General features: G+C 42.2%; 1 protein-coding gene across 1 annotated transcript in view; it reads right to left on the bottom strand.

Annotated features, from left to right (window-relative positions):
* STXBP3 (syntaxin binding protein 3) overlaps positions 1-18,218 on the bottom strand; it is a 47,540-nt gene extending 29,322 nt beyond the window's left edge. The window contains exons 1-3 of the mRNA XM_065409057.1: positions 18,145-18,218; positions 5,157-5,206; positions 3,594-3,675 (exon numbers count right to left, since the gene is read on the bottom strand). Of these exons, the coding sequence (XP_065265129.1) occupies positions 3,594-3,675; positions 5,157-5,206; positions 18,145-18,208 (196 nt within the window). The 5' untranslated portion in view covers positions 18,209-18,218. The remainder of the gene's footprint in view (positions 1-3,593; positions 3,676-5,156; positions 5,207-18,144) is intronic.
* Positions 18,219-21,901: the final 3,683 nt, after the last annotated feature.

The following is a 21,901-nucleotide window of genomic DNA, read 5'->3' as shown; positions in this document are numbered from 1 at the left end:
CACCTTGATGTAGAGGGAAGGCTTGTGTGTTCCAGTGAACCTGACAGCTATGCTTGCAGGAGTTTTAACTCGATAGGGCCACGCAAACTGCACAGGTCAAAGGTAGGGATCAGACTAAAAGCAGCCTACTGGTCCTCCAGGTCAGGGGTTGAGCAATGGAACAACAACCCATCTTTGTACAAAAGTTATAGAAACACAACAAAGTATTCTGAGTACAGTAGAACCTCAGAGTTACAAAAATCTCAGGAATGAAAGTTGTTCATAACTCTGAACAAAACATTATGGCTGTTCTTTCAAAACTTCACAACTGAACATTGATTTAATACAGCTTTGAAACTTTACTATCTAGAAGAAAAATGCTGCTTTTAGCCACCTTAATTTAAATGAAACAAGCACAGAGTTTCCTTTTTTTTTTTTTTTTTAAATAGAAACTTTTTTTTTTTTTAGTAATTTACATTTAACACAGTAATATCCTTGCTGGGGTGTTTTGGGGGGTTTCTGCTGCTGCCTGATTCATACTTCTGGTTCCAAATGAGGTATGTAGTTGATCGGTCAGTTCGTAACTCTGGTGTTCGTAACTCTGAGATTCTACTCTAGTGGCACGATGGACAGGGATGGAAGAGCCTTTTCCATGCCTTAAACAATGCCTGATGGCGTGGAAAGGATTCAGATTCAGTCTTTTCCATAGGAAAGTTTTTCCATGCCTTCAGCAATTTTGGTTTCCCTTCTCTGGACCTCTCCTATTTCTGTTTTCTCGAGACTTGAATCCTGTATCCAGATGAGGGCATTCCATTGATTTATATGTGGTGAGAATGCTGAGAATGCTATATCCTGTTCTTCATACATTGTAATACTTTGTTTTTCTTTGTCCAAAACTCTACACTACACACGTATTTTCACTGAGCTAACTACAATTGAAAAGACATTCTCAAGAAGTTCATCTTGTGTCTGACCACATACTTGATTTGCTGCTTCCCTGAAAGTACAGGGGAGCAACTAATCACTTATATAGCATGAAAAACACTGAAGAACACTTTGCCCAAAAGTGAAGTCTCCAAGTAAAGAAAAGTTAACTATCATCCAACTGTAAAGTTCTTTCAAGCAAGTCTTTCTACACTGGACCTTCAAATTTGATCAAGCATACCAGATTTTAAGGAGAGCAGACAGGGAAAAGGCACATCTCTCAACTGACAGCATAAAGTTTCAAGAGTAAACAGCCAGTCAGCTATGGCAGACCAGTTTCCGGATTTTACAAATATTATACTTGCCTACATGCCACTTTAAAGCACCAATGCTGCAAGGTTTTTTCAAGAGAGCAGCATTAAACGCAGATTTCAGGCTTGCAATTAACAAACCATTGAATATTAAACAAGTAAATAAAGAAACAGTCTTATGACCTTTTTCTCATTTATAATAGTAATATTACATACAGTGCATATATTTATTAGTAAGGCTGCTAGTCCGTTCGGAGGTCACGGATTCTGTGATTTTCTGTGACCATTGTGACTTCTGCAGCCGCTGGTGCTGGCTCAGGGGCTGCCCGGCCAGCAGCAGCAGTTTGGGTGTGTGGGAGGGGGCTAGAGGTGGGGGCTCCCCGGCTCCCACAGCCCTGCAGCTCCTAAGCAGCGAAGGGGCTGGGGGGGTGGAGGGGGAAAGCACTGTGCCACATGCTGCTTGCATCCACAGGCCCCAACCCCCGCAGCTCCCATTGGCTGCAGTTCCTGGCCAATGGGAGCTGCGGGAGCGGCGCGCCAAGCACCCTGACCCCTCTGCTGCAGGGACGCAGAGCTGGGTAGGGAGCCCCTGCCAGGCCCGCCAACACTCCCCCCTGCACGGAGCTCCAGGCCTCGCAGCAGCAGGGGTCCCGGGCCATGCTGCTCACCCCCCATCCCCGGCCATGCTGCCCAGCCCCTCCCTCTGAGCCACCTCCCCCAGCACCTCTGTCCCCCCACACCTCAGAACACCCACGGCCCCCCACCCATGTTTTAGTCAGGTATTTTTAGTAAAAGTCATGGACAGGTCACACACACACACACACACACACACACACACACCCCCCAACAAGGAGTCCTTGTGGCACCTTAGAGACTAACAAATTTATTTGGGCATAAGCTTTCGTGGGCTAGAACCCACTTCATCAGATGCATGGAGTGGAAAATACAGGAGCAGGTATAAATACATGAAAAGATGTGAGTTGCCTTACCAAGTGTGAGGTCAGTCTAACAAGACAATTGACAGCAGGATACCAAGGGAAGAAAAATGACTTTTGAAGTGGTAATGAGAGTGGCCCATTTCAGATAGTTGACAGCAAGATGTGTGTAACGGTAGGGGGAACTTAGGTTTAGGTTTAGTATAAAAAAAATAAAAAATAATGGAGATATCCTATCTCCTATAACTGGAAGGGACCTTGAAAGGTCATTGAGTCCAGCCCCCTGCCTTCACTAGCAGGACCAAGTACTGATTTTGCCCCAGATCCCTAAGTGGCCCCCTCAAGGATTGAACTCACAACCCTGGGTTTAGCAGGCCAATGCTCAAACCACTGAGCTATCCCTCCCCCACTCCCAGTCTTTATTCAGGCCTAATCTGATGATGTCCAGTTTGCAAATTAATTTCAGTTCTGCAGTTTCACGTTGGAGTCTGTTTTTGAAGTTTTTTTGTTGAAGAATTGCCACTTTTAGGTCTGTTATTAAGTGATCAGAGAGACTGAAGTGTTCTCCTACTGGTTTTTGAATGTTATGATTCCTGATGTCAGATTTGTGTCCATTTATTCTTTTGCATAGAGACTGTCCCATTTGGCCAATGGCCATGGCAGAGGGGCATTGCTGGCACATGATGGCATATATCACATTGGTAGATGTGCAGGTGAACGAGCCCCTGATGGTGTGGCTAGGTCCTATGATAGTGTCCCTTGAATAGATATGTGGACAGAGTTGGCACCGGGGTTTGTTAGAGGGTTTGGTTCCTGGGTTGGTGTTTTTGTTGTGTGGTTGCTGGTGAGTATTTGCTTCAGGTTGGGGGGCTGTCTGTAAGCGAGGACCGACCTGTCCCCCAAGGTCGGTCAGGATAGATTGTAGATCCTTGATGATGCGCTGGAGAGGTTTTAGTTGGGGGCTGTAGGTGACGGCTAGTGGCGTTCTGTTACTTTCTTTATTGGGCTGGTCTTGGAATAGGTGACTTCTGGCTCTGTCAATCTGTTTCTTCACTTCAGCAGGTGGGTATTGTAGTTTTAAGAATGCTTGATAGAAATCCTGTAGGTGTTTGTCTCTGTCTGAGGGATCGGAGCAAATGTGGATGTATCTTAGAGCTTGGCTGTAGAGTGTAGACAATGGATCGTGTGATGTGGTCTGGATGAAAGCTGGAGGCATGTAGGGAAGTATAGAGTATAGCGGTCAGTAGGTTTCCGGTATAGGGTGGTGTTTATGTTACCATCGCTTATTAGCACAGTGAATTTGTTTACTGTCCGTGACCTGTCCGTCACTTTTACTAAAAATACCGTAACTAAAACATAGCCTTATTTATTAGCCCAACATTTTTATCTGCCCCAGATTAAAAAAAAAAAAAAAAAGCACCTTTAACAACTATTTTACACTTACCAGTGATGCCTTCTGCCAGTAAATCAGTCATTTTGCCACATGACGACAGTAGTTTAGTGGTAAAGTCGTCTAAAATAATTAACTAAATATAAAAACAAATGAAGCAGCATTTAGGCAAATAATTCAGAATCAGCTACAGTAACTGTAAGACAAGGTATATTTCATGTTCTTAATTCTCTTTGATAAGCAGCTGTGGACGCTTGAAACTGAAATTATTTTATTACCAATTTATTATCCCCAGTCGCTCACTTTATTACTGCAAGGTTGCTATTTTTATTTTAAGGGGTTACAAGTAACATGGATTTTGCAAAGCAAAATTTTATTTTTATATGTTATATATAACATTTTAAAAACCTTATTTACTTTACATACAACAATAGGTTAGTTATATATTATAGACTTATAAAAAGAGACTTTCTAAAAACGTTAAAATGTATTATTGGCACGTGAAACCTTAAATTAGAGTGATTAAATGAAGACTCAGCACACCACTTCTGAAAGGTTGCCGACCCCTGCTCTAACCATTTTTCATCCTAGGTCTTCCATGACAATTGAGATCAGCCTGGCTGGCCTTACTCAACATTCCAAACTTCCATCTTGCTTGGGCTGAGAACTTTGTGGCTCAGAGAGCTATTTGCAGAATTTGCTATGTCAGAAGATCTCCTTGAATCCTGCAGTGGCTGTCTTCATTATATTTGGTTTAGTGTAAAACCTTCCTCTTCAAATCAGTTTATCCTGAATTACTGTAAGCTTCCTCTCCCGATCTCCCTGGGTAAATTTTATTCTACAGATCTTTTTGTTCATGGCAAGAACAGCTGCATCACCACAATGGGAGTATTTTTATTGTCTGTGTAACAACCCTGATGTTTTTCTGATTTAAAAAAAACCCAAATTCTAAATAAAGCACCATATTGTCTAAGCCTGCTCAAAACAGATACCCTTTAAGTCTGTTGTGTATATGTCTACACTGCAATTAAAAAACAGTGTCTGGCTTGTGCCAGCTGACTTAGACTCATAGGGCTTGGGCTAAGGAGTTGTTTAATTGTGGTGTAGATGTTCGGGCTCAAGCTGGAGCCCAGGCTCTAGGACCGTGCAAGGTGGGAAGGTCTCAGAGCTCGGGCTGCAGTCCAAGTCCGAACTTCTGCATCGCAATTAAACATCCCCTTACCCTGAGCCCAAGTCAGCTGGCACAGGCCAGCTGCAGGTTTTTAACTGCAGCATAAGTATACCATATAAGGCCAACACAGCATTCCCACCGGTGGAAATCAATCAATGGAAAGTTACAGAGAAATGAGTGAGGCTGTTGTGTCTTTCAGGAAAATAGGGTAAGACAAGACCTGAATTTCTAAAGTTTAAAAACCAACAGAATCACATTTCAGGTCTTCTTTCTACATCACTAGGAAACCAGAAGACAAATCCATTTGTCCATCTACTACAGGTCATTTAATGAAAGTGCTGTGAAGAAATCTCAGGCAAGCAAAGAAATAGAGTTAGCGTACTTAATGAAACAGACTATTGCTTTTAGTAATTCTAAAGTGTTACAAAAAGCAAAATGGACTATACCTTCCATTCTTCTTCCTTCCTACAATCATCAAATACTGATAATTTTAGCTCTGTTAAAAAAAAAGAAAAAAAAAACACAACGTGTCAGTTTAAAGACATACAAGAACAAACACCATAACTACTTATTCAGTAACAGTTACGTTTATGGAGATGTCAAAAAGCACAAGATGTAATATTTTGCTAGGTGAGTCTCCAGAAGTATCATTTTTGCAACTAGTCCTTTGCTCTATTTTACAAAAAGTAGTGCAAAACTTGAAGCTGTAGTTTTCACTTGAACTAGTTTCAAAATTTACAGATCCATATAATCAGTCCAAATGATTATCCTGATCCTGCGAACATTTAGTCACATTCATAACTTTATGTTGGAGAACAGTTCCTACTGAATTCAACAAGACTCTTCATGAGCACAATGTTAAGCTAACACTTAGATACGTGCAGGATCAGACGTATATATACAAACAAAAGTATGCAAAAACATATTGCATACTTTTAAATACATAGCTAGGCATTTTTGCTTTACTCTACCATCCCAAGAGTAACCTATGAAAAATACCCATTGTTTTAGAAAAGAAAAAAGCAAATGCTTGGAAGTATGATTCCTTTTATATTGTGATCTCTGAGGAGCAACTGTCATTTGTTATGTTTGTACAGAGCCTACTAGCTGCAAGGGATATACAGAACAAATATGCCTTGATTGATTAATAACGACTGATTCCTTCTGGCCCTTAAAAATTGGAAAAGCTATCCACCACTGTTTATCCCAAAATAAGATCCACCTAGGAAGACAAGAAGAAAATGGTTCACATCATGCGAGACACTTTGTCTAAGGACCCACAGGCAAAGTCAGGAATTCTAATTAAAATGATTAAATGAGAATATTGTTATATCTAGGCAAGAATCTCTCAATTTGCATATGGATAAAACCTCTCTCTCCCTCTCACCCTACCTAAAAAGAACTCTAAGTTACCATGTAAGGGTGACACGCTGCTTTCTTATGCAAAGTGACCCATTACACATTATGAGTGATTAAAGAAATGGTTGGGGAAGATGCAAGTTAAGCAAATTAGAAATGTTGCTGTAAGACTGAAGGTCAAATTGAACAAAATAACTGTTACACCAAGAAATCCAAGCAAAATGTTCACACCAAACTATACATTGAGTTATAAAAAATACAAATATACTGTAAATAATCTTTCACCCCATATCAGAATCTGCCCATTTGTTTGCCTTGTGAGTCAGATCTACATCCTTCTGTATGTGGAAAATGTCTTGTTCTATGGCAAGCCCAACATAACAAACTGCTCATGTACAATCAAAGAGTGTATGGAGTATGTCCTCCAAATTTAAAATATTAAGGATTTTGTTGTTTTCATTGTAAATAACTGTTGCACTCTAGAAGTAATAGGAATTGTCTAGCACAAGGAAAAAGATATCAAAAAAATATAAACCAGGGTATAACTTAGGATATTAAGAGAACTTGCTTAAAGGGGAGGATCTCAGTTGATAGCAGGGGCTAATAATGAAATACAATCCTTGAAACAAATCAAACTTAAAAAACCTCTGATAAGGAAAGGATTAAAGAAATTTATTATATACCATCACCATCTATTGCAGGGATCTCAAACTCAAATCACCATGAGGGCCACATGAGGACTAGTATATTGGCCCGAGTGCCACATCACTGACACCTGTTCATATAAAGATACAAAAGCCCCCCCTTCTACCCCCGGCCCCGCTCTGACTCCACCTCTCCCATGAGGCCCCACCCCTACCCCACATCTTCCCACCCCTTCCCCACCCCTATTCCAACCCCTTCCCCAAAGTCCCCACCCCAACTCCGCCCCCTCCCTGTCCCTATTCCAACCCCTTCCCCAAATCCCCACCCCTGTCCCGCCTCTTCTCCACCTCCTCCCCATAGCGTGCGGCTCCCCCTCCTCCCCCTCCCTCCTGGAAAGTGCTAAGCTGTTTGGCAGCGGGAAGCACCTGGAGGTAGGCAGAGGAGTGGGAATGCGGTGTGCTGGGGGGGCGGCAGGTGAGAGGAGCTTGGTGGCCACAGGAAATAACTCCGCCGGCCTGCGAGCCACATGTTTGAGACCCCTGATCTACTGATGGAAGCAACACAAACAAAGAGCTAAAAATCTAAGCACTCACTTGGTATGTGTCCAATAGGAATAAGAGAGCGGCCCATTCCTACAAGTCCTGAAACTAGGCTATATAAACTGAAGTCACCACATGCTCTTGAGAACTGACTGAACCCAACAAGCTGAAGAATCCTAAGCATGACAGACACCAGGACCAACCGTGTGGAAAGGACTCTCCCCCATCCCAAAGTTAAGAGAATAAGAAGTATTCAAAGATTATATTACAGAATAGAAGGAGAAATACAAATAACTAGGTTATCTTGCTGAGTCTACACTCTCTAGTGAGACCTCAAGTAAACCATATTTTAACTCCTTTATTCATCCAAGCAAATTGGCCTGAAAAAATTGTTTTAAGCAACTGCTTTTAATATTCTAAATTTGTCCTTTTGAGACCAATCCATTCAAACTGTACTAACTACACTCTTCAAAGTGCCTTAAAAAAAGTGCCTCCCTGGAAGTGTGATAATTGTGTTATGATAATCCATTCTCAATGCATTAGTGCCTAAGTAAATCTAATAATAAATCTTAGTAATTTCCATTGTTCTTTGATATAACTGCTGAGCCTCAACTCTAGTCTATGATAACTGCTTGCACAACTGTGATGATGATGATGGGCGATCACTCGTTACCGAGTATGATCATCTTCCATGGGAGTTATGGGTCCTCAGGTGGCTAATAAGGCCAATCCTTGAACCACAAGTTCTCTTACAATGAGAGCAGATGTTTTCAGGCTCAGCAGGAGGCTGTTGACCATGACTGGAAGTCAGTCTCTCCTTCCTCCTGCGCCTCTTGTCCTCTTCGGCTTGTCGGACAGCAAGTTCAAAATGCAGGGGATCATCACGTAGGACTTCACTCCATTTTAAGCGATCCTGGGCAAGTGTCTCCCAAGTATCAATGTCAATATTGCACTTTTTTAGACTGTCCTTAAGCAAGTCCTTATAACGCTTCAGTTGTCATAAGAACATAAAAACGGACATACTGGGTCAGACCAAAGGTCCATCCAGCCCAGTATCCTGTCTGCTGACAGTAGCCAATGCTAGGTGCCCCAGAAGGAGTGAACCTAACAGGTAATGATCAAGTGATCTCTCTCCTACCATCCATCTCCTCTCTCTGACAAACAGAGGCTAGGGACACCATTCCTTACCCATCCTGGCTAATAGCCATTAATAGACTTAACCTCCATGAATTTATCCAGTTCTCTTTTAAACTCTGTTATAGTCCTAGCCTTCACAACCTCCTCAGGCAAGGAGTTCCAGAGGTTGACTGTGCGCTGTGTGAAGAGCTTCCTTTTATTTATTTGTTTTAAACCTGCTGCCCATTAATTTCATTTGGTGGCCCCTAGTTCTTATATTATGGGAACAAGTAAATAACTTTTCCTTATTCACTATCATATCCCCCCTTAGTCTCCTCTTTTCCAAGCTGAAAAGTCCTAGTTTCTTTAATCTCTCCTCATATGGGACCCATTCCAAACCCCTAATCATTTTAGTTGCCCTTCTCTGAACCTTTTCTAATGCCAGTATATCTTTTTTGAGATGAGGAGACCACATCTGTACGCAGTATTCAAGATGTGGGTTCACCATAGATTTATATAAGGGCAATAAGATATTCTCCATCTCATTCTCCATCCCTTTTTTAATGATTCCTAACATCCTGTTTACCTTTTTGACTGCCGCTGCACACTACATGGACGTCTTCTGAGAACTATACAGAATGACTCATAGAGCTCTTTCCTGATTAGTTGTAGCTAAATTAGCCCCCATCATATTGTATGTACAGTTGCGGTTATTTTTTCCAATGTGCATTATTTTACATGTATCCACATCAAAATGTCATTTGCCATTTTGTTGCCCAAATCCCACTTAGTTTTGTGAGATCTTTTTGAAGTTCTTCAGTCTGCTTTGGTCTTAACTATCTTGAGCAGTTAGTATCGTCTGCAAATTTTGCCACCTCACTGTTTACCCCTTTCTCCTTTGTCCACTTAAGTTACAGTACCCTTCTTTCACCTGAGAGAACAGGTCCTGTTTTGGGAGGGGATATTCTGGCATCCGGACAACGTTACCAGTCCATCGGAATTGCTGATAGATCATTGCCTCGATACTGGTGGTGTTAGCCTCTTCCAAAACACTAATACTGGTGGCACTTGTCTTCCCATTTGATTTTAGAAGCTTACGAAGGCAGCGTTGATGGTGCCTCTCAAGGACTTTCAAGTGGTGTCTGTAGGTTGTCCAAGTTTCAGACCCATACAACAGTGCTGGGAGAATAACAGCTTGATAAACAAGAAGCTTGGTGTCTGTTCAAATGTCATTACACAAATTGAATCTATTTTCCCATGTTAAGTATCCTCACACCTTTTTTCAACTGTCTGAATTGGGCCATCTTGATTATCACTACAAAAGTTTTTTTTCTCCTGCTGATAATAGCTCATCTTAATTAATTAGCCTCTTAGAATTGGTATGGAAACTTCCACCTTTTCATGTTCTGTGTGTGTGTGTGTGTGTGTGTGTGTGTATGTATTATATCTATATCTATATCTATATCTATATCTATCTTCCACTCTATGTATCTGATGAAGTGGGCTGTAGCCCACGAAAGCTTATGCTCAAATAAATTTGTTAGTCCCTAAGGTGCCACAAGCACTCCTTTTCTTTTTGCAGATACAGACTAACATGGCTACTACACTGAAATCTGTTTGAATGTCGTGATCTTCAAAAACCCTGTGCCGTAAACGAGAAAAAGCTACACTGGCACAGCTCAGGCGATGTTGAATTTCTCCATCAATATCTGCCTTGGATGAAAGATGACTTCCAAATTAGAGGAAACGATCGACATTCTCCAGTGCCACTCCATTGATTTTGATAGATGGAGTACGTAATACCTCATTTGGAGAGGGATGATAGAGCACTTTAGTCTTCTTGATATTAAGAGTGAAACCAAGACATGCGTAAGCATCGGCAAACACATTCAAGATAGTTTGAAGATCTTTCTCAGAGTGGGCAAAGATTGCATTGCCATCAGCATACTGAAGTTCCACAATAGATGTTGTGGAAATCTTACTCTTGGCTTTCAGCCTGCTAAGCCTGAACAGCTTTCCATCCATTCTGTAAGTGATTTCAACGCCAGCTGTAAACTTCCCAGCAATTAGGTAAAGAATGACGGCAATAAAAATCGCAAACATGGTTGGAGCGATGATACAGCCCTGTTTGACTCCTGTTTGTACTTTGAAAGGTTCACTCTGGGAGCCAGTGCTGCTCAAAACAGTCGCTTTCATGTTTTCACAAAGCAATTTTAGGACATTGATTATTTATCAGGTCATCCAATCTTAGAAAGTACAGTCCAGAGAGCACGGTTATTCACTGAATCAAAGGCTTTAGTTAGATCAATAAAAGCCATGTACAGTGGTCGGTTTTGCTCCCGACACTTTTCTTGCAGCTGCCGTGCTGTGAAGATCATATCTGCAGTTCCACGACATGGTCGGAAACCACTCTGTGGTTGTATCTACATTTGAATGGTTAACTTTGATTATATATTAATGTTGTTCTGGCTGAATAAATAAATTGTTGGTTGGCAGTGTCCTGATTTGAAAAATACTGTTCAAGTTAAAAGTTGACTTAAGAAGCCAGTATTTGAACTAGTAAGCTAACAGTCTCTGGACTCAATAAATAGGGGGTCAGCCTACTAGATTCTATTAGATACTGGCAAATGCAGTTTGTTAGTCCTTAGCTTTAAAAATCTAACTGGCACTCTGGCAAATTCAGGCTTACATAGCACAACGGGATCCAGTCTGGTAGTTGCCTTTAGGTGCCACCACTTTATAAACGCTAAATAAAGAAGTATGACTAAACTATTCTGTTCTCTATTTCCAAAAGCTCTATTTCAGTCACAAATATCCACTATGTTTAAAACCACTAAGAAGCGTGTCAGACCATTTATTCAAAAGAAAACACAAAAGCAAAGAAAAAAATCAGAGTTGTCTGAAAACATGAACCAACATCTCAACCCACATTATTGCAGAAGTACTGCAAAATGCATGGTAAAGTTTCAGGATGGTAGGAGGGCATGCAGCTCAGAGGGCATCCATTTAGTGTTTGTACATATACCATGCCTGCTAGATCCAACAACTCAATGTCTGCCATGATTACATGGCTGTATAATTTGTCCCCATCCCAACTATTTTTCTTCTTTTCACTAAGACAGAAATCTGTAAGCAGTACAGGAGTAAAGCTCCCCCTTCTCTACTTATATAACCCCTAAAGCCCTTTATCATTCCTTGCTATTGCCTTATGGGTTGTTTCCAATTCTAATAATTCAACTTCCTTCCCATACTACACAATCCAAAGTTGTGCATAACGCTCCAGGTGTGGTCTCCTTAGACTTTTGTACAGAACCACAGTGATCCCTGTGGATTTGTTCTCTTATTAATGTGTCAATATCCATTTTCTCCCTGTATTTGTTGCCAGAAACATAACTGGTAGTTTTAAGTTTGTTAGCTATTAGCAAAAGAGACCTTTCCTGATCAGCACCTAGCACACTAATATACTGTTGTATCAGACCAGTCATTTTTATAACACTATACTTATTACCATACATTCTTCTAGATCTCAGTTTCAGAAGATCAGATGGGAATTTTTAAAGTGCAATGAAATCTGAAATAATTCTATTTTCATTCCTGAGAATGCTCAGCCCAGTGATCTAATTTTAAATTAGATCTTGCATTGTATAAAGACCACATTGTAAAAATAAACTTATTCCTGGCAAATGTTTGCTACTATCATCTCAATTTTCAATGAAATATTTGTTTTAGTTTCTTGGCCAAAAACTAAAACAAAATGTTTAAAGTAAATGTTAAACCCACTTGTTAGCTCATGTCCTAAATCTCATCTACCTATTATTGGTATTAGTTGGCATTCCCACTCATGACATCTGAACAATTCTTCCAAGTCATCAACATATCACATGAACATCACCCCTGTGGCACTCCAGCTGTCACATCCCCCGATTGTGGATCTGTAACTATTCACCAAATTCCCTGGCTTAGCTTGCCAAGGCAGTTGAGTATTTCACCATGAATTGTTCTGAAAGCCTTCCGGTCTTTCTAGTTATCTATATCAGGCATTTCAAATGCACCTATCATAGTATGTAGGCACCAATTATAAACACAATTACGTCTAGTATTGCACCCACGTCCACACACATTTCCTGAACCCCTTTTAGATTTTTTTTTTTAATTAGGCAGCAACTAGTGTGTTTGTCCTAACTGCTCTTTCTCCTTCCAGTCTCCACATATATGTTCAAATAAGTGTTCTTTTATGACATGTTTCTCTCCTAGTGCCTGAGTCTGTGAAATAATCAAGAGGACCCCCACACACATCTCTGGCAGAATGGTATCAGTGATATAAACAACTGTTTCATTCACACCAAAATGCACTTTCAATTTCTCAAAAAAAAAAAAAAAAAAATTAAATTTTCAGATTTGGTTCAAGCCAAACTGATTTTTCTTCTTTATTTATTTTTTTACAGCTGTAAGTGAACCAAAAGTCGGTTATCTGCCCAGTTCTACTCCTTATATGTAAAGAAGCATTATTTCTACAAGCCATTTCACATACTTCATTTTTACAAGTTCAATATGCAAAATCATACTGAAGTGTAAACTCCACTTCCGCCTACATCTTTAATCTGATTATGCTCTCTCTTGCTCCAACAATGATGCCACCTTCAGACCCCCTTCATATCCTCCTCTCATCCTGAGGTTTTTATCCATACTATTCCCTATGCCTAGAACAACCTAATACCAGCATGCCAGATCCCTCTTCACTTTCTTCACTCAAACACCTCCTAAAAATCCATTTTCTTCTAGAACCCCATATCAATGAAAGGCCCAATCAATTCAACTTAATGTGAGAGAATGGAAAGTAGTAAAGGAGAAGTAATTCTAAAGATTAGATTATAAGAAATCCAAATATTAAGTACATAATCCTATCTACATATACAAAATGATGGGGGTCTAAATTAGCTGTTACCACTCAAGAAAGATCTTGGGGTCATTGAGGATAATTCTTTGAAAACATAGGTGCAGCAGTAGTCAAAAACACTAACAATGTTTGCTAAGGTGCCACAAGTACTCCTCGTTCTTTTTGCTGATACAGACTAACACGGCTACCACTCTGAAACCTAACGTTAGGAACCAATAGGAAAGGGATAGGTAAGAGAAAAATATCAGGTCATTATATAAAGCCATTGTGCACGCACACCTTGAATACTGCATGCAATTCTGGTCGTCCCATCTTAAAATAAATATATATATATATAGAATTGGAAAAGGTACATACAGAAAAGAGCAACAAAAATTATGTGTGTATGGAACAGCTTCCAGATGAGCAGAGATTAAGAAGACTGGGACTGTTCAGTTTACAAAAGAGATGACTAAGGGGAAGGTGGGGGGACATAATAGAGGTCTAACGTCATGAATGTTGTGGAGAAAGTGAATAGGGAAGTGTTCTTCACCCCTTCACGTAACAACAAACAGATTTCCTGCCCCCCCTCCCCCCATGAAATTAGTAGGTAGCAGGTTTCAAACAAATATAAGGAAGTACTTTTTCGCACAACACACTGTCAATCTATGGAACTTGTTGCCAGGGGATGTTATGAAGACCAAAAGTATAACTGGGTTAAAAAGGGAATTAGATAAGTTCATGAAGGATAGTCCATCAACAACCGTTAGCCAAGATGTTCAGGGACGCAATCCCATGCTCCTGGTTTCACTAAAACTCAGACTGCCGTAAGCTAGGACTAGATGACAAGGGATGGGTCACTTGTTAAATTTCCCTATTCTGTTCATTCCCTCTGAAACATCTAGCACCAACCACTGTCTGACAGCATACTGGGCTAGATGGACCATTGGTCTGACCCAGTACGGCCATTCTTATCTTACATAAATAGAAACAAACAGCAATACCATTAAGTGGCGTACATAACTTAAGTCAAATCTCAAAGTTGTTCTTGCAACCCTCACCCTTCCTTCCCTTGTCAGCACACACAGTCACGCTCACTTGTTGTTTCATGTATATGACTAAAAACTCCTCAGACCCAGGTCTTTTATGTAACATTTATTTATGACATTAAATTAACTTAATTTGTAATGTTAATTGCATCACTGCTGTATAAACAGCAAATAATTTTAAGAACTTAGCTAGATGTACATATAATGTACTGAATGTAGATATAGCACTTTTTGTTTACCCACATATTGAGAATCAAAATGACTCAGGCTATGTCTACACTACAGTTTTGTCGACAAAAGTTATACCGCCTTAATTAAACCGCTGTTGCATATCCACCCTATTCTCCTTGTGTCAGCAGAGCACATCCACACTAGCAGCTCTTGCATAAACACAGAGAGCAGTGCACTGTGGGTAGCTATCCCACTATGCAACTGGCTGCAGGGTGCTTTGGGAAGGGTTTGCAATGCCTCATGGGGCAGGTAGAGCATCACATGATGCAGGTTTCTCAACTCTATCATTCCATGGGCATCCTCATAGATTGTCTGTTGCTTTTCAGCTGAGGTGGTGAGGGCCAGGGAGCACTGTGTGACAGGAAGTGTTGGGGGAGGGGGGGGAAGAGGGAGAAAGAGAGACAAACAGAATGTGTGTTGGGGAAGTGTGTGTGTTGGGGAGAGCAACTGTGTTGGCATGCTGTCTCTAAGTTCAGACAGCTTCCTGACAAAGCTACCCTGAGACAGGGGGACACCATCACCCCCACCTCTGCATGGCACAGCAGTCTCTCCCCCTGTCCCTCCCCCACAGCAGCAGCCTGCTCTGCCTGCCTATGGTTCTGTGATTCCTTCGAAGTTCTCCCAGAGCCTCCTCAGCTGACCGGAGCGGCATCCTCAGCAGCTCAGCGCGCTCTCTACGCTGCGGAACGTCAAAGCAGCACAGCAGTCCCACCCCACACCAGCAGTCTGCCTGCTGCTGTGTTCCTAGTGAAAGGGAGAACAGGAAGATTCCACCCTAATGATTTGCTCTTTGCTGCCAGAGCAGAAGGCATTCTCAGCTGTCAGAACTTCCCAGAGCTTTGAAAGGGGAAGGGCACATGACTGCAGGGCAGCCGAGTTCAAAACAGGGAGCAGAGCGGTCATGGCAGGCATTGTGGGATACCGGGGGAGGCCAGTTATGTCAACATGAAAGGCAGCATCTACACTGATGCTTTGTCGCTTTAACTATACCACAAAAAGCGTTATGCCTCTTGTTGAGGTGGTTTTATTTTGTCAGCAAAAAAGCAGAGTTTTGCCACCCAAAAGTAGCTTTATAGTTTGTACACGTCCCCTATTTTGTCAGCAAAATGCAACTTTTGCCAACAAAATTGTGTAATGTAGAGAAGGCCTCAGTGAGAAAACTGTACGTTGGGAGAGGGCATGTGTTGGAGAGTTTACTAGACAGTTAACTATCTGCAGGACTCTAAAAAAGCCCAGGTTCCCCTTTTCCTTAAAAAAGGGTGTTGTACTTTTTCCAGGAGGGGTAAGAGTGTTGCCCTTGGACTCCATTTTTATACTAACCTGTAACTAGCACATGTCTGATAAACATGAAGCTCCCACTATTACATGTCTCTGAAATGGTGGAACTCTTCCTCACTACCCAATTCCAATACTTCCTGCCTGTTATGGGAAGGAGGGGGAGAAACAGCCCTTCTGACTGCTTCAAAGCCTTATTTTTCTGTTTGTTTGGGAGTCCTCCAATACCCTGTCCATCTCCTACACAAGTCAGAATTTCTGATATTTTACTTTTCCACCAGAAATTCAGCTATTGAAGGGGGCATATCTACTATATGCAGCCTCATTTTCTCAGGGTGGGGAAAATCCTTCTCCTTGGACAGCAACAGTACCTGCCTCTGCTGCTGCTCAGAATGACAGAAGATTGTTGCCATTTTCACTGATACTCAGAGACCTCTGAGTAGCAAAAGAAGTGCTCAGTCTCTCTTGGTAGTCTCACTTTTTTGCAGCTTTGGAAAAATCTACAGGGAGCACTGAAGAAAGATTCAGGAATGTCACACTACATGGGTATATATAGGTAAGGTTACTTTCACAACCATAAAGGCTAGAAACTCTGCTGCCGTCTTGCAACACCAAAGGAAAGTTTACATTCTGTAGACATGACTTAATTCCCTTGCATTTTCCAGGAAAACTTTCCAGTCACCAGTGAGGAAAAAAACAAGTGACTCTTTCAAGTTCTGGATGACAAACCCAATTTTCAAACTCTACATACTTCTGTGATAGCAACTCTCCCAGTGCTGCCAAATTTGACAATAAGCATTGGTAATAAATGCTTTGCCCTCCTCATTTATTTCACATTTTCTGAAATGCACATCCATTTGTACTATCATATACAGCAAAATCTTTAGCTGCTAACATTTTTTTTATAAATTTTCTGATTGGACTTCTACTTTCCCAAATATGTTGTGTTACTAGTATCAAGTTGCCAGAAGAAAATGTTCACTACATCAATACAAAAAGTAGTATGTGGTGTTTTAAACAGCAATTTTCTGACAAAAGTAAGTGTGCTAAGAAAAGTACACTTCTGCTCATATATGCAGTCTAATAATAAGCATCAGTGCTAACTATATGTTCCTTGTGGTCATTTAGCAACAATTAAAAATAAAACAAAGTAGTCTGTAATTAACATTTGAGAATAAGCAAAAAAAAACAACAAGTCTGTAGAAATCCTTGAAGAACGTTTACTTGAACATATTCAGTAAAATTGAAATATGATGAAAATCCCCTTTCAGAAGCATTGGCTCCATACTCTAAAAACTGCTGCATTTGACAGCAGGTGCCCTCTGTCCAGAGTTGGCAACCTCCCACTTCCCTCAAAAGCCACTGAAGAAGGTGACTGTTCAGCTTGAGTACACAGTGCCAATAAACTTCAAAATTTGTCATTATCAATTTTCTCCTACAATGGGTGCTCCACTTGGTGAGCTCTGTCAACACCCTGACAACTGTTTTCGCAACTGACCATAGGAGAAAGATTAGAAAACACTGTGCTTAGAACAGTGTCAATGCTGCAGTTTTTGTAACAGAGCTATTCCCTTCTAATATTCCAATGAAAAATAACGATCAAGACAAAGGCTAAACTAATTAAACTGGTGCAAATTGGAGCATAGAGGAGAACTTAAGAATAAAGACCTGTTGTCAGTGTAATAAGTCAGTGCTACTTCCCAGCATCTGTAGCACTTCCGTTATAATGAGACGGTGACCAAAAGGATTTCCCAGGCCAGTGAAGACAGGACCCACATGGGGCAAAACCTCATTTTTCAACATCACACAGTCTATACTGCGCTTCCGCAAAACATTTACAGCAGGCCCCGTGCCTTCACTGACTGGGGACCTTCCTGGCGCTTACGAAGAAGCGCGCGGCTCCGCAGCAGGGCGCTACAGCCTCCAAATCACTAGGCGGAAACAGCAGCTCAGGCCCGGTAGGGTCAGCGGCTGTCTCCCGTTCAGGGAGGCAAGGTCCATACTCCCGCAGCAACCAGCCCCTGACCCTGCCGCTCCGCACCCTCTCGGCGGCGTGCAGCAGGCCGCGGGCTCGGGCTGCAGGAGCGCAGAGGCGGAGCGCAGTGACCCACCACGGGCTGGGGGGCACACGGAGGAAGGCCCCCAAAGGAGTGAGGGCAGGACCTCAGCCCGGGCTCCCCTCACTGGGTCTGCCAGGCGCGGCGCAGCCGCAAGGCGAGTGCTGGTGCCCCAGGGCCGGGACTCGCTATCTCGGCGCCGGAACCGTGTGGGCCCTCCCTAGAGAGAGGGAGCGAGCAGCGGGAGCCCGCAGGGACGGAAGGGAACATGAGTGTCCCGGACTTACTCTGCCACACCAGGCTCTTGAGACCCCGCTCCCCGGACGCGGCCCCCACCGCAGTAGGCGCCATCTTGCCCCTAAACTCCACCTCCACCCTGACGTCACTTTTACACAATCCCCATCCCGTTTACGCTTCATCTACGTCACACTACCCACCTCGAAGTCCGCTCTCTGACTCCGCCTAAGCCTCGCTTTTGTCTGGGAGCCACGCCCCTCTGGCACTGCGCCGTGACGTAAGCCGAGCGCCGCCGGAGTGCGCCCCGGGGGGCGGGAGAGGAATGGGGCCTAGGTTGGAGCTGCGGGGTAGAAGACGGGCTGGAGGAGACGGGTGGGTGTTAGTGGGAGGGTTCTGGCTCTTCCCGGCACGGCTCCGAGCAGAGCCTTACTGACGGGAACCGAGCGTTACCAATGGGGACCGTGTCCGATGTCACAGGAGAGGGACATTACACTCCGTCCTCTGGCGGACCAACACCAGAATCATGGTCCACATCCGATCAGGCCTGGGCTGTCCCAGTCTCGCAGACAGACCCACATGCACCAGTGCCCTCCCCAATATCAAGTAGCACTCACTCACCATACTACTGCAGAACCTAAAGGCAATACAGGAGCAGCTGAGAAGCATGCATCAAACTCCATGACCCACACGTTTTGCCAGGCCAGGTGTCTACTACTCTCATCCCCTTCACATCAAACACAAACCATCCTATTATCCAGTTTTCCTGTTGCCTGAGAACAAAATGCACCTGCATGAAGCAGCTGACAAACTAATCTTTGGCAAGATAGACAATTATGTAAGTGTGGGAAGTTACCCAAAAGAAATGGCCATAACTACAAAAGTCACCCTCACCTGAAGTCTGTTAGTCTTAAAGGTGCCACAGGACCCTCTGTTGCTTTTTACAGATTCAGACTAACACGGCTACCCCTCTGATACTCCTTACCTGAAGAAGTCTTCAGTGTAATCATCAAGTCAGTTCATGGCCTGGGGAGTCTTCTGGACTCTGCTTCTTCTGGATACACAAATAGCTATAATGGCTAGAAATGCCTCTAGTAGCTCCAACTGCTCAGGGGATGCATTCAGTCCTATTGTATAGAGCCCTGGCCATGGTGATGTATTCCAATCCATTGTACCAGGGATTGAAAGTAAAGGGTTTACACTCTAGCTGATCAAACATGGAGTGGCTTGTCTATTAACATAGGATGAGTACAGCAATCTAATGCTCCAAAATCTACAGTGACTCCCTGTCCAAAATTAGATTCAATTCAAAATCCTGGTCTTGATCTTCAAATCCCTGAGTGAGGTGAACCCAGATGATCTCAGGCACTTTTTCTCTGTAATTTATTACAGCAATTACATTTTTCAGGGACAAGGGATAAGGTCAGTAGCAAGGATTACACTTGCTGCAGGAGCAAGAGGGTGACTAATGACTGGAATGCCTTTCCATCAAAAATGGTAATGACCATGGGTTTCCAACTTTCAGACACAAATGTAAGACTCATCTATTTGCAATTGCTTTCCCATAAAAACAGCTTTAAGACTCTACATTGCTTCCCTGAACATAACGAATAATGTAATTTAAAACTATTTATGCATACTTTAATTGAACAAAAAAGAATAATGAAGAGTGGAGAATACAGTATTTCAGATGGACTGTTTATGTAGTTTTGTTAGTGCCTGGATATCATGGTGATATTAGATAAACTGCTACAGATTTTTACACAGAAGATTACCCTAGCATATTCTTTGCCACAGTGAAATATGAAAAATACAGGAAGACTTTTAACAAATAAAGAATCATGTATCACAAACTATAATAATAACACTGGTCTACAATTTTTGAGAAGTTGTCTGCTTCAGAGATAAAATGTGCTATTTATTATGTATTTTGATGTGCTGAATTCAAATATGACAATTAAAACAACTGATTGGCTACTGTTTCTAAGATATTTAAGTTTTTACATTTTATGTCTATGTATATTGTGTAGATAGTAGAGTTTTAATCATAAATTGTAAACCTAGGTCTTTTCATGTGTTTATGGTTGCTTTACATGATAATATTTCACCTGTCCTGTTTATGTAACACTTCAAAAATCAGCAAAAGGGTTATATAAATAAAATTTATTATGAAACAAAAGGCAAAAAACTATTATGTACATAATTTAGTCCTATTCAGTGTCTACTCGGCGCTTCTTGGCTTGTCTCTTGTATTCATTAAATGGAGCATCTCTTGTCACTGTCCAGCAATAGTCTGCAAGCATTGATGGGCTCCATTTGCCCTGATAGCGTTTCTCCATTGTTGCAATGTCCTGGTGAAATCGCTCGCCGTGCTCGTCGCTCACTGCTCCGCAGTTCGGTGGAAAAAAATCTAGATGAGAGTGCAAAAAATGTATCTTTAGTGACATGTTGCAACCAAGGCTTTTGTATGCCTTGAGGAGGTTTTCCACCATCAACCTGTAGTTGTCTGCCTTGTTGTTTCCGAGAAAATTTATTGCCACTAACTGGAAGGCTTTCCATGCCGTCTTTTCCTTGCCACGCAGTGCATGGTCAAATGCATCATCTCGAAGAAGTTCACGAATCTGAGGACCAACAAAGACACCTTCCTTTATCTTAGCTTCACTTAAGCTTGGAAATTTTCCACGGAGGTACTTGAAAGCTGCTTGTGTTTTGTCAATGGCCTTCACAAAGTTCTTCATCAGACCCAGCTTGATGTGTAAGGGTGGTAACAAAATCTTCCTTGATTCAACAAGTGGTGGATGCTGAACACTTTTCCTCCCAGGCTCCAATGACTGTCGGAGTGGCCAATCTTTCTTGATGTAGTGGGAATCTCTTGCACGACTATCCCATTCGCAGAGAAAACAGCAGTACTTTGTGTATCCAGTCTGCAGACCAAGCAAGAGAGCAACAACCTTCAAATCGCCACAAAGCTGCCACTGATGTTGGTCATAGTTTATGCACCTCAAAAGTTGTTTCATGTTGTCCTAGGTTTCCTTCATATGGACTGCATGACCAACTGGAATTGATGGCAAAACATTGCCATTATGCAGTAAAACAGCTTTAAGACTCGTCTTCGATGAATCAGTGAACAGTCTCCACTCATCTGGATCGTGAACGATGTTGAGGGCTGCCATCACACCATCGATGTTGTTGCAGGCTACAAGATCACCTTCCATGAAGAAGAATGGGACAAGATCCTTTTGACGGTCACGGAACATGGAAACCCTAACATCACCTGCCAGGAGATTCCACTGCTGTAGTCTGGAGCCCAACAGCTCTGCCTTACTCTTGGGTAGTTCCAAATCCCTGACAAGGTCATTCAGTTCACCTTGTGTTATGAGGAGGAGGATGGGAGAAAATGTGGGTCCTGTGACATTGATGGTTCAGGACCAGAAGTTTCATCCTCTTCCTCTTCCTCGTCTGACTCAAGTGAGAATGATTCTGGTGCATCAGGAACCGGCAGTCCTTCTCCGTGGAGTACTGGGCGTATAGCTGATGGAATGTTTGGATAATGCACAGTCCACTTTTTCTTCTTTGACACACCTTTCCCAACTGGAGGCACCATGCAGAAGTAACAATTGCTGGTATGATCTGTTGGCTCTCTCCAAATCATTGGCACTGCAAAAGGCATAGATTTCCTTTTCCTGTTCAACCACTGGCGAAGATTTGTTGCACAAGTGTTGCAGCATATGTGTGGGGCCCACCTCTTGTCCTGATCTCCAATTTTGCAGCCAAAATAAAGGTGATAGGCTTTCTTAACCATAGTGGTTA

Source organism: Emys orbicularis, chromosome 8 (genome assembly GCF_028017835.1).
Source record: "Emys orbicularis isolate rEmyOrb1 chromosome 8, rEmyOrb1.hap1, whole genome shotgun sequence".
Classification (NCBI taxonomy): domain Eukaryota; kingdom Metazoa; phylum Chordata; order Testudines; family Emydidae; genus Emys; species Emys orbicularis.
The sequence above is the reverse complement of the archived record's forward strand: the minus strand, read 5'-3'. Positions and strand labels throughout refer to the sequence as shown.